The sequence below is a fragment of the Peromyscus californicus genome, unplaced genomic scaffold, assembly GCF_007827085.1.
Source record: "Peromyscus californicus insignis strain IS unplaced genomic scaffold, ASM782708v3 Scaffold_3__1_contigs__length_106647218, whole genome shotgun sequence".
NCBI classification, from domain to species: domain Eukaryota; kingdom Metazoa; phylum Chordata; class Mammalia; order Rodentia; family Cricetidae; genus Peromyscus; species Peromyscus californicus.
Genome location: NW_026294551.1, coordinates 19,666,110 through 19,678,270, shown reverse-complemented (window position 1 = coordinate 19,678,270; position 12,161 = coordinate 19,666,110). Strand labels below are relative to the sequence as shown.

The window sequence follows — 12,161 nt, the reverse complement described above, 5'->3', positions numbered from 1 at the left end:
ATCTGTTTGGAGAGAGCAGGGCTGGGAGCTAGGGAGACGGGAGATGGAGAGGGTCAGCAATGGTGTACCTGTGGAGGTCAGAGGACAACTCCATGAAGTCAGTTCTCTCCTACTTTTATGTGAGTTTCAAGGATTGAACTCAGGTCCTTAGACTTGGGACCGCTGATGGGAGGCTACGAAGGCTGAAAAAGGACAAAATCTTATGGGCTAGATGATAAAAAAACCAAACTTTTTTTTCTTTTTTTAATAATATGGCAGTCAAGTAGTTCTTGACCAGCCCCCAAAATCATTTCTCCAAAGCATGTTCACAGACAAACGGCAAGCTTCCTCTGATCAATAGATGATGGTCTAATGCTGCTGTGTAATGAAGTATGTGAATCTGCCCCCTAGTGGTTCTGGTTTTTATCGCAACCATGGGTACTTACTCTAAAAGAGTCTTTGCCATGCCTGGGATGACACAGATTTGTGAGACTAGAGGTGATTTTGGTAGATAGCCTTGTCCTTTTAATGAAGCTAGGAGCTACAGGGCATTGGAGTTGCCTTCTACTTGGCAGAACACCTCAATGAGCTACTTATTTCTCTGCAGCTGAAAGAACTGTACACCCTCCTGAATGAGAACTATGTGGAAGATGATGATAACATGTTCCGATTTGATTATTCCCCAGAGTTTCTTTTGTGGTAAGTTGTAAGGAGTGTCTTTATTATAATTTTATCTAACTTGTAAAAGGTAGAAGTTAATTTCTCATGGTTCTGGAGGCTAGGCTCCAAAGGCTTAGTGTCTGGTAATGGCCTGCTCTCCAGCTCCAAGGTCTCTGCCAGTTTTAAGGGCAAAGCAGAGAACAGAACCACAAAAGAACACAGAGTTCTCATCTTTCCCGAGAGGCAGTCTTTGAGTGGCAAACTGCTGTGTGCTTGAGTCCGTGCATCTGGAGACTTGCTTTAAGTGGTGCTTAGAACAGAAATCTTCCTTAAAATAGACTGGCTGAGGGAGACGAGCAGAATTGGTACCCAGAAGCAAAGATTATCTACCATATGGTAACCTTTTCTAGAGAGAACAGTAGATGAGACCTACTAAGATTTGAAAGAAAAGTTCTTTACTACCTAGTTAATAAGCACGCTCAATTATAGGAAATAGCTTATCCTGGATGGGCCATCTCCTAGCCTGGGCTACATTTAACATCCAAGAAGCATGAGGCCAAAGTGGAGTGAGATCACTCCAATGGATAGGAAAAGCAGAGAGAGAGATGCTCTGAGAGGCAGGGGGCAAAGCCCAGGGTTTCCAAGTTAGTCCCTAACCACTGGCTTCCAAATGAAAGTCCTGCGTGTTCAGGCTCTGAGATGAACAGAAAGGCTAGGCATGGTGGCACGGGCCTATAAAAGCAGCACTTAGGAGGTAGGTAGAGACATGCAAATCTGTGTGCACTCAAGGCCAGCCTGTTCTAAATAGAGGGTTCCAGGCCAGCTGAGGCTACATAGTAAGACCCTGTTTCAAAAAACAAAAGCACAGAACCTAGTGTAGGGGGTGTACTTATGGCAGAACCAGGATGGTCACAAGTTTGCGGCCAGCCTAGGGTACATAGATAACCTTGCTTCAAAAAAGCAGCAAAGACTGGGCTGTAGCTTAGTGCCAGAGAACTTGCTAGAATGTATGTGCAAGATTGGGCACAATCTCCAGCGTGACAGAGAAAAAGATGCTTTTGAGAAATGCCTGTGACTTGATTGTGTTGGAGTCTAGGAAGCCTTGCTCCTAAAGAAAACGTAGTTGTCAATCCCCAGGGAAGTGGTAGTCTCAGGTCAGCACCCAGCATGGCTCTGGAGCCTAAGCAGCTCTCCGGCCTGCTGTAAGGGCCTGCTGTAAGCGGTACCACAGCTCCTGTCCCTGTCTTCGTTCCAGGGCTCTCCGGCCACCTGGCTGGCTCCCACAGTGGCACTGCGGGGTTCGAGTGGTCTCAAGTCGGAAACTGGTTGGGTTCATTAGTGCCATCCCAGCAAACATCCACATCTATGACACGTAAGCATCAGCCCTTGTCACCACCGTCCTGCTGCTCTGGGAGGGAGAAGAACGCTGCATGTCTACCTATGAAAGGAAGATGGAGGGGCCAGTGAGGTGGAGGCGTCCATATGCTGGGAATAAAACTCATCTGGGAACCACGTGCTTTGGCATGCATGTTGGCTCTTTAATCCCAGCACTTGGGTAGCAGAGGTGGGTAGATCTCTGTGAGTTCAAGGCCAGCCTGGTCTACATAGCAAGTTTCAGGCCAGCCAAGGCTACATAGTGAGACTGTCTCTGAGTTGTAGCTGGTAGTTTTGTCTATGACTTATGCTGAGGTCATCCACTTCTGCATTCCTGCTCCAGTCACATGGTGACACACTTGAGCAGCTTCAGAAATGGGCAGGAGCCAGTGTGACCCAGATTCAGATGGTCTCACGGTCATCTGCTGCAGTCTTCTGGGTCTATAGGCTGTAGATTCTTGTGGGATCAGAATCTTAGAGTATCTTTCAGTAGTGGTACACACCTGTAATCTAAGCTGTATCTTGGAAGGTAGAGGAAGGAGGGTCGATGGCTCAAGGCTGGCCTGAGTTACTTAGCAAGTTCAAGATCAAGCTCGTCTCAGATCTAGAAGAGCCTTGATTTACTCTGGGGTTTCTTCATGCTGCTTCATTGTCTGCTGCAGGTGGGACTCCCCAGCCCACTCACCGGATTCCACAGGGAGGTGCTAGTGGTACCTTCACAGGCTTCCCACTTCCCTTTTAAAGTAGAGGATGTGAGGCAAGCTAGAAACTGGCAGTGGGTGGGATCCCCAGTAGTGACTGCTGGGTGCAGATGACAGCAAAATGCACACTTCAGGTGGAGCTCTGCCTGCTTGAAGAGATTCCTATCGCATTGTGTGGGAAAAGCCTCAGTCAGCATTTTGCCTCCCTCTTAAGAGAGAAGAAGATGGTGGAGATTAACTTCCTGTGCGTCCACAAGAAGCTGCGCTCCAAGAGGGTGGCTCCAGTTTTGATCCGAGAGATAACCCGGCGGGTCCACCTGGAGGGCATTTTCCAAGCGGTTTACACTGCCGGAGTGGTATTGCCAAAGCCTGTTGGCACCTGCAGGTAAAAATTTCTTCCTGTGGGTGTTGTGAATGCAGATGCCTGGCTCAAGCTGAGGAGTAATGTCACTGAGACATAGCATTGCTGTGCCTCCTCAGTGGGGTGTGGGTGGCTGGGGTGCCAGCAGGAGCCAGGTGGAAAACATTTTGGGAATGTAGTGGAGGGTGTCGTTCAGACCAACCAGAAAGACATTCTCAGATAGGATTACCACCAGAGAGGAGGGTTTTGTTTTTTAAGGATGAGACCAAACCTGAGTTTTTGTAGAAAATGCCTTTAAGTTTTAAGTATTTAGCTCAGCTTCATTATGAATATTTTGTGGATCAAAGGTAGCTTGTCTGATCCCTGTGTGATCTAAGGACAGCCTTCACCTTGGAAAGGTGTTTGAAACAGTCAAATAATCTCTGCCTAGAGAACCGAAAAAACAATAACTCCAGGTGAATACAGAAGAGGAGGAAGAGGAGGGTAAGCAGACCTGCCAGTCTTCTGGGCACAAGTACCCATCTTCCACTGACCTGATTCCAGGAGCGGAGTGTGCTCCCCAGACAGTACTCTAACAAAAGAATAGCTTTTGAAATGGAAAAACGGGAGAAAAAACTCCCGACGGCCCATGGAGCTCGGGCCCACTGGAGGAAGCTGAGCCTGTGCCTCCAGGAAGGGGCTTGATGAGTTGCTCATGACACCTGCTGGCCATCTGGAGGTCCCCTGCCCTTGTCCTCTTGATGAGTGGGACTGGCCAGAGTCCTCTGAGGCCAGACATTTGTGTCCCCACAGGTACTGGCATCGGTCCCTAAACCCTCGGAAGCTGATTGAAGTGAAGTTCTCCCACCTGAGCAGAAATATGACCATGCAGCGCACCATGAAGCTCTACCGACTGCCAGAGGCCAGTGGTGCTCTGGGGTGGGGGCAGGAGTCGGGGTTTGGGGAGGTTTCCATTTACCGGCCCCTGGTCTCCAGGTTCTGTGTCTTCCTGTCTATAGGGGGTGCTTTTGTTGCGTTTCCCTGGTTCTCTTGAATCTGTGCCTGGCTTAGCATCCCTGCTGTCTGCTGATAGACTTGGAGAACACCACTTCTCTGTAATTTTAGCCTAGGTGAAGCCTAGATAGAAAATGGATCTCTCTACTGAACCTTGATCTCATGTCTGTCTCACATACTCCACAGAGCAATGTGATGAGCTCTCAAGTGTCCACTCCCTGCTGCCAAGACAGCAGAGGGTGGTGCTGATGGACTTGTGAGAGAGGCTAGATTTTTCTCTTTTGGTTTTTTTTGGGACAGAGTTTCTCTGTGTAGCCCTGGCTGTCCTGGAACTCTCTCTGTAGACCAGGCTGGCTTCGAACTCACAGAGATCCGCCTGCCTCTGCCTCCTGAGTGCTGGGATTACAGGCGTGCGCCACCACTGCCTGGCAAGAAGCCAGATTTCTAATCCCTCTCCCACACCCAGAATGGCACTGAGAGATTGTACAGCCTGGAGTGAGCAGATCTTCAATTCTATTTTTGTTTGTTTGTTTCGGTGCCTGTCCTGGAACTCACTTGGTAGCCCAGGCTGGCCTCGAACTCACAGAGATCCACCTGGCCCTGCCTCCCGAGTGCTGGGATTAAAGATGTGTGCCACCACCGCCACCCAGTAGGTCTTCAATTCTAGATCCCAGTTGTGTCTGCTTTCAGGATCTGAGCTCTGAACTCTCTTTCCCTTCGCTGGCCTCAGCACACCCAGGTGGCTGTCATCCGTACACTGTGCTTGCACAAAGGTCTGCTGACCGAATCAGTTGATCTGCAATACACATGGGATTCCTCACCTTGGCATGGGTCTAATAATGGGTGTGGGTGTGGGTCATTGTCCTTGAGAGAGTGCCACACCGTAGTTACATACTGCCAAAACAGGTTTGGAAAACTGAGTGTGGTGTCTTGTGCCTGTGATCCCAGCAGGCAGGACCAGGAAGATGAGAAGTTCAAGGCCAGTCTTGGCATAGCAAGCTTGAGGCCAGCCTAGGCTACATGAGAGCCCGTCTCAAGAAAAAAAAAAAAAAGAATGGAAAAGGTTGTTTGTTTGTTTCGGTGCCTGTCCTGGAACTTGCTCTGTAGACCAGGCTGGCCTCGAACTCACAGAGATCCGCTTGGCTCTGCCTCCCAAGTGCTGGGATTAAAGGCGTGTGACACCACCGCCTGGCATCTGATACCGTCTTTGCTGTCCTCCTTCCAGAACCCCAAGACAGCTGGGCTCCGACCAATGGAAAAAAAGGACATTCCAGTAGTGCACCAGCTGCTCACCAGGTACTTGAAGCAGTTCCACCTCACGCCAGTCATGAGCCAGGAGGAGGTAGAGCATTGGTTCTACCCCCAAGAGAACATCATTGACACTTTCGTGGTAGAGGTGAGTTGGCTGTCCATTCCCAGAGAAATGGCTAGATTACCAGAGAGCTGGTATTTCCATGTTAGGCTTCCTGAAATCTCTGTTTGGTCTTCAGCAAATCAGGGTGATAGTTTGCATTGTTGAAAGGATCCCTTTGATCCCTGCCTCTGCTCAATACAGAACAGAGAGCACTGTACCCCTTAGTCAGGCTACCTCTGCCTCTGCTTGAGCTAGTGTGGTCTAGATGCCAAAGCTGAAGTCTGAGGATGCCAGCCACGTGAAGACATTCCTGGCTATGCCCAGCAGGGTTACTCAGCCCACAGTCCAGCCTGGGCTAAGAACCCTTAGCCATTGTGCTTCCTCTTGCTGCACATCCTGTTCCAATGTCCATGCATTCGCCTCCCTGAAAATGGTGTGAGAGGACCCTGGTCTCCGGGCTGCCTGTCCTTTGCATGTGGGACAATGCCTGTTTATCTAATCTTCCCTTCAGAATGCAAACGGGGAGGTGACTGATTTCCTGAGCTTTTATACGCTTCCATCCACCATCATGAACCATCCAACCCACAAGAGTCTAAAAGCTGCTTACTCCTTCTACAACGTCCACACCCAGACCCCTCTTCTAGACCTGATGAGCGACGCCCTTGTTCTAGCCAAAATGGTGAGCAGTAGACCAGATGGTCTTCAGAGACTCGAAGGGGAGGGCTTTTAGTAGTAGTGAGCACAGCTCAAGAGTTTGCTGCTGCTGGGCCTGTGGTGGCGCACGCCTTTAATCCTAGCACTCGGGAGGCAGAACCAGGTGGATCTCTGTGAGTTCGAGGCCAGCCTGGGCTACAGAGTGAGTTCCAGGATAGTCAGGGCTGTTACACAGAGAAACCCTGTCTCAAAAAAACAAAAAACACAAAACAAAAAAACAAAAGAGTTTGCTGCCATAGGCTGGGAGGCCTTGAGCTCTTAGGCAAGGTCCCAGCAGTTTTCAGCCAGCCACAAACTCCAGTCTAGAAGAGGACCAGTAGTCCCTGAACTCCTTGGCTGGGGAGCTTGACTGGGCAGCCAGCCCCAGGGTTAGGGTTCTTTTGGCTCTCCGGCATGGGAGGGGAGCCTAGGCTCTGCCCTGGTGAATGATTGGAGTGGCCGACCGGAAGATGTAGGTCAGTCTTTTTGCCCTTCTTAGGTTTCTGTGCCCACCCGCACCCAGGCCAGCCTCTGGGCAGGCCAGTCCTTCTCCAGAACAGATGAATTGAGTGAGAGTTTTGAAGGGTCCTTGTCACAGCCTCAAGCAGCCTGTAAAGCATATTGTAGTCAGTGCACACTGAGAACCTGGGAGTCTAGTGGCCATGGAGTTAGGAAGCTGACAGCAGCGGACTTCTCGGGGAGGAACAGGCCCCAGTTTTGATCCACTCAGAGGGACACTGAGGAGAGGCTGGGCTGTGGGTGGCCTGAGGTTGGCCTGAGGACAGTCCTGGGAAGTACATCTGGAGACCTCAGCGCTAACTGGAGTTGGCTAACCAGGTTGTAGCTGGAGCCTCTGAAGGAAATGCCCTATGGCTGGCTACCCCTAGGACAGAGGGGGAAGGCGGGGAGCAGCCTCCTGCCCTCACCTGTTGTCACTTCTCCTGCTGTCCTGCAGAAAGGGTTCGACGTGTTCAACGCACTGGATCTCATGGAGAACAAAACGTTCCTGGAGAAGCTCAAGTTCGGCATTGGAGACGGCAACCTGCAGTATTACCTGTACAATTGGAAGTGCCCTAGCATGGGGGCCGAGAAGGTATGTGTTTGACACAGCAGCTGAGCTGCCAGGCAGGGAGCTGACGGCTCCAGCTGCAGCAGCACATCAGTATTGCATCAATCTGGGCCTCAGCAGTTGGTGTTCAGGCCTTGAAAAGTCGGTTCCATCTGATGGCCAGACCAGCAGGTGAGCATGGACAGGCCAGGAGCTTCTTTTCCTGTCTGTCCGGGCAGGGCATTCTATGCTGTGTTTGTTTACTAGTCCTGGAGCTAGAACCCACAGCCTCACATATGCTAGGTAACTGTGTACCTTGAGGGTTTTTTTTTTTTAAACGAGTATTTAATTTAATTTGAGACACTATGCAGCCTAGAACTTGCTGTGTAGGCCAAGACGGCCTGGAACTCACAGGTCAAAGAGATCTACCTGCCTCTGCCTCTCAAGTGTTGGGATTGAAGGTGTGCCACTATACTTTGTTCTTTTTTGGATACAGGAGCTCACTAAGTTGCTCAGGCTGGCCTTAAACTCACTCTGTAGCCCAAGCAGACTTTGAACTTAAGATTCTCCTGCCTCCTGTTCCCGAGGAGCTGGAATCACAGACGTGCACCGTGAGGCCCACGGTTTTGAGGAACTCATGAGTTGAGCTACTGTGGTTAGCCATTGGGATCTGTCTTTCCTGTCCTGGGCTGCCAGGCTCGTCTCAGTGTGGCCCTTTCTTGCCCCTTCGTCCCCCACCTCCTCGGGGCAGCCAGGCATGGGCAGTCAGTGTTTACAGCACGCTGGCCATGAACTGGGGGCTTTGGCAGTGTTCAGCTTTCCTTTAAGCGTCTGATAGAAGTGTGCTATCAGAGAAGGCTGGGTACAGAGCCTGCGCGTGGCGTCTGCTCTCCCACAGCACATATTTTCCTCTGAGCTCAATGGGCCTGAACCACAGGACTGGGGAGGCAGGAAAGTCCTGGACATTGTCAACTCAACGTGCCCTTTCCCCGTTGGCTCTCCTAGGTTGGGTTGGTGTTACAGTAACCAGTTGCCAGTGAGATTCTGGATAAAGCCACTGAGAATTCAAACCAGGAAACGGAACCCCACCACTTTTTGGTCCAACTTTCACAAATGTGAGATCTCTGGCAAACAGAACAGAACTGAACCGGCTTTACCAAACCGCCAGCGAACTTGACAATTCTATTGCAATGGCGTAGGCTGCGTGATGTCACCTTTGGCCATGTTTCTGGTCTCCCTGTTTTCGATGAGTAACATCCTCGTGCAGCCATGGTCAAGGGGATGTAACTGCTGCACCTAGCTCGTGATTGGCATATTATGGAGTTAACGGGTGAATAATAAAAGTATATATATTATATATATATAAATATTTTAAATACCTTTCATGTTCCAAATGTACAAGAATGTTTGGTCTCTAATGAGAAAGAAGCTGAATCCAGTCATTCTTCAAAATGAGAGCCCAGGGACAGTGGCAGACAGACATGTATTGGCACAGTTATTGTTTCTTCAGAAGCAGGTGGCTGTTCTTGGGGAGCAGGAGAAAGGGGATCCTGGGAGCCTCGTCTAGTTCCCCTTGGAAATGGCTACCCGACTGGCTTTGAACAAGGTGGGAAGGCGGAGGACTGCCAGCTCAGGGGAGGGCTTGGGTCTCCAGGATGGCAGGACAAGCTGGGGCGAGGCCGGCCCTGGGCAGAGGCCACTGCTGCATTCTGAGACTAGGAAGTTGGTGACAATCATGGAAACAGTTCATTAACCGCGTCCCTCTTCCAGCTCCTGGGCCTTCTCCCACAGGGGATGATCCCACCAAGTGGTTTCAAAGGCTTTTGAGCCTGCTGGTGCCAACTCTGCAGGCGTGTGTTCCTCGTGAGACTGCCTTCACTGCCTAGGATGGTTGGCTACTTGAAAGGCACCTTGGACCTCCTTATGATATATATCTGGGATCTTGTGGAGACCGTATCAGTGCAAGCTCTGGTGAAGTCATCTTAGTGCATAGAGGGAGTATCCCAGGGAGGCTGAGTAGGGGCGGCGTGGCGATGGATGCCCAGGCCCTTCAGCCCCGGCCCCTGCCTGTGCCTTGCAGCCCATCAGCCATCTCCTTGTGTGGTCCTCTATCTCCTTTCCAGGATGTGCAGCCCACAGTGGCAGCCACAAACAGTAACTGGAGACGATCTGGACTGGGCAGTACTGCCACTGTCCGGTGATCACCGGTGCTGTCGTGTGGAGTTTTGTGGTGGTAGTGATGGTTATTGATGCTGCCAGTTTCTCCGGAAGTAATCAAGCCCCTGATCACATGGCTGCCCATGTGGGCATTCTTGAGTGCGTTCAGCCAAGTGACCAGGAGGATTGGGCTGTACTGTCACTTAGCCACATCCAGCTTCCTTGTAACCTGTGCTCTAGGAGAAAGCCCCAGATGATACGTAGTGGGGAATTTCCTTCCTCTTTCACCTCTTGGCATCTTGGGGGTGGGGGGAGCTTGTAGGGAAAGAAGCCTTAGCCACGAGCCAGGCTCAGCCTTGGCCCCTGATCTGAAGCTGTTCTGCGGGCGAGCAGGGGTTTGCATCAGGCTGTGGCTTCTGCAGATGCTAATGCTGCATCTCCTCAGCTGAAGGCAGTTGTGTGCTTGGGATGCTGCCTGCTTTGTAGACTGCTGCTGGAGGCAGAAGCCTTGCTGTGCGGGATTCTCATCAGAGGCTTCTGGGGACCCTCCTTCTTCAGTGTCCTGTGCTGTGAACTGCAAGTGCCAGCGAAGGTGGCTGACTTGTGACTCCAAGATACTCAGACCAAAGAAGCTGCTGCTGTTCTTGGCCAAACATGCACTGAGTTCTACAGACGGGCAGAGTCAGAGGCGGGGCTCACCCTCGGCCTCACAGTCAGTCAGCAGACACGTGTCTGTCCTAAGTGCCCAAGTGGGCTCGCCCTGCCCATACTCTTAGAGAATGAAGTGCTCAAGTCTTTCCTACTTGGGCGGCCCTGGAATGTAGAAAGGCCTCTTGTCTTCGTCTTGATCAGTTGGAGGCTAGCTCTCAGCTCAAATTGCCTCTGACATTTGGGGTACACAAATCTCTGGAGTGAGCTTTGGTTTCATTGACCCCGGTCATGGAACAAAACAGTGAGTCCCAGGGGGCTGCCCTGGAAGAAACAGATCTGCTGGCAACAACTCTATCCCCAAAACCAGGTGGCTTGCTCCGTCCGCTTCTGCTGCTGCCTCATGATGGGCACCCTGCCCAGCTCTGCAGGGCTTGGCTCAGGGCTTGTTTTTAAGTCTTGTTTTTATCCAGACTGCCCTGGTGTCTTCATTCAGCCCTCATGGGAATAGGGGCTAAAGAGCACCATCGCGGGTTCAAAGCCACTCCCCAGTCTTGGAAGTGTGGCAGCCCTGTGACTGGCTTGAACCAAACGAGAAGGGCCCTGGGCCCTCCCAGCTGACCTGTCAGTCAGCCACTGTTGGAATGCCTCTGTGGGCCTGGCCCCAGTCCTCTGCTGTGTCTGAAGACCTTCCCTCCCTGCCTTTGGATTGACTCTCGATGCTACCACAGACTCCAGTCTGTAGGGAGTGAGCTGGGTAGGAAGGTCTTAACCCTGGATTGAGGCCTACATGGGGCTCGATTTCCCCACTCGTGCCTGTGTCTGAAGATGTTGGCATCTGAAGTTTGACTCACACCAAGCTCTGCAAATACTCACAGTTTCTCTGCCATTTGTTCCCCTTACATGCTGGCACTCTGAAGCAGGTGTCTTTGTGGTATTGAATTCTGTCTCCAGAGATGACCAGCATTAAACCAACCTGGGGACCCGAAGGCCCTGAATGGTTTGCGTGAGCTGTCTACAGCGCAAGAGAACTAGTGTCTCTTGGGGCTTGGTCTGCCTGCCCTAGAACCAGAGGAGACTATTTTGTCCTGCTGCAAAATGAAGGCAGGGCTATAGACAACTAACTGCCCCTGAGGAGATTGACCACGGTTTCCTTGAATTCCACTCAAAATGTTGACTGGGGCCAGGGAGAGGACTTCACTTTTTTGTTCTGGCTTTTCTGGGCTGTACTGGGGGCGTCATTGCCAGGGTGGGGGCAGAGATACCAAATGCATTGTTCCACTCAGTACATCTCACTGGTTTCTAATAAAGGAAGCAGCTCAATGGACTGGTCTCTCCTGGTGTTCCTCTGGTCAGCAGCAGGTGGCAATGGAGCAGGGCCTGGGTTAGGGCAAGGTGACAGGAAAGCCCTCTCCCCAGGGCCACCAACTCCAGGCCAGCTTTCCAAGACCTCTTTCGGAGCTCATAGGGCTTTCTCCCCAGCCTTTCCCCGTCCACCACAGGAGCTGGCACTGATGTACCCTGCAGCAGAAGAGCAGCTACCTCACAAGGCTAAGCAAGAACTTCGTCACCAAGCTATGTGCAGTCTCCAGTGTGTGCACGTGCATGCGTGTGCACGTGTGAGCGTGCATGTGAGGTATGCTGGAGGCACTCATGCCACAGGGTCCCTGTTCTTCCTTCCACGTTTTCACGGGTTCTAGGGAATGGACTCAGGTCAGCTGTTTTGCAGCAAGCACCTCACCTGCCGATCCATCTCACTGGCCCTAGCTTTACCTTTTATTTGAGACAGTCTCAGTAGGTTTCCAAGGCTGGCCCTGAACTTGTCCTGCTTCAGCCTCCCAAGTAGTTGGGATTAAAGGCCTGTCCCACCAGGCCCAGCTGAGGAATGCTGCTGTACTGTGGGACTCCAGGGACTCAGTCCTGAGAGGCAAAACCTCTTCTGGGAGCTCCAGCTCCCCCTAGGGGTGCTTTTTTAACACGACAGGTTGCCAGGCCCTGTAACCTGTGTTTATCTCTCACTGTTCTCTTCCTGTGGAAATGACCCATCCCGACCCATGGCCCTTTCCAATCCCCCATAGCTAGCACATCCCAACTGGACTTGGCTTCACTGTGTCCCAGCCAGGGCTTGTGGTCTGCCTGCATTGCCCATCCCCCCTAGGCTGCTCCAGATCCTGATCTTTTTTTTTTTTTTTT

At 51.4% G+C, this 12,161-nt stretch overlaps 1 protein-coding gene across 1 annotated transcript in view; it reads left to right on the top strand.

Annotated features, from left to right (window-relative positions):
• The window catches only part of Nmt1 (N-myristoyltransferase 1), a 40,821-nt gene extending 29,526 nt beyond the window's left edge, over positions 1-11,295 (top strand). Inside the window, exons 5-12 of the mRNA XM_052755793.1 lie at positions 587-678; positions 1,895-2,011; positions 2,929-3,099; positions 3,868-3,976; positions 5,294-5,464; positions 5,934-6,101; positions 7,071-7,208; positions 8,169-11,295. Coding sequence (XP_052611753.1) covers positions 587-678; positions 1,895-2,011; positions 2,929-3,099; positions 3,868-3,976; positions 5,294-5,464; positions 5,934-6,101; positions 7,071-7,208; positions 8,169-8,189 — 987 coding nt within the window. The 3' untranslated portion in view covers positions 8,190-11,295. The remainder of the gene's footprint in view (positions 1-586; positions 679-1,894; positions 2,012-2,928; positions 3,100-3,867; positions 3,977-5,293; positions 5,465-5,933; positions 6,102-7,070; positions 7,209-8,168) is intronic.
• Positions 11,296-12,161: the final 866 nt, after the last annotated feature.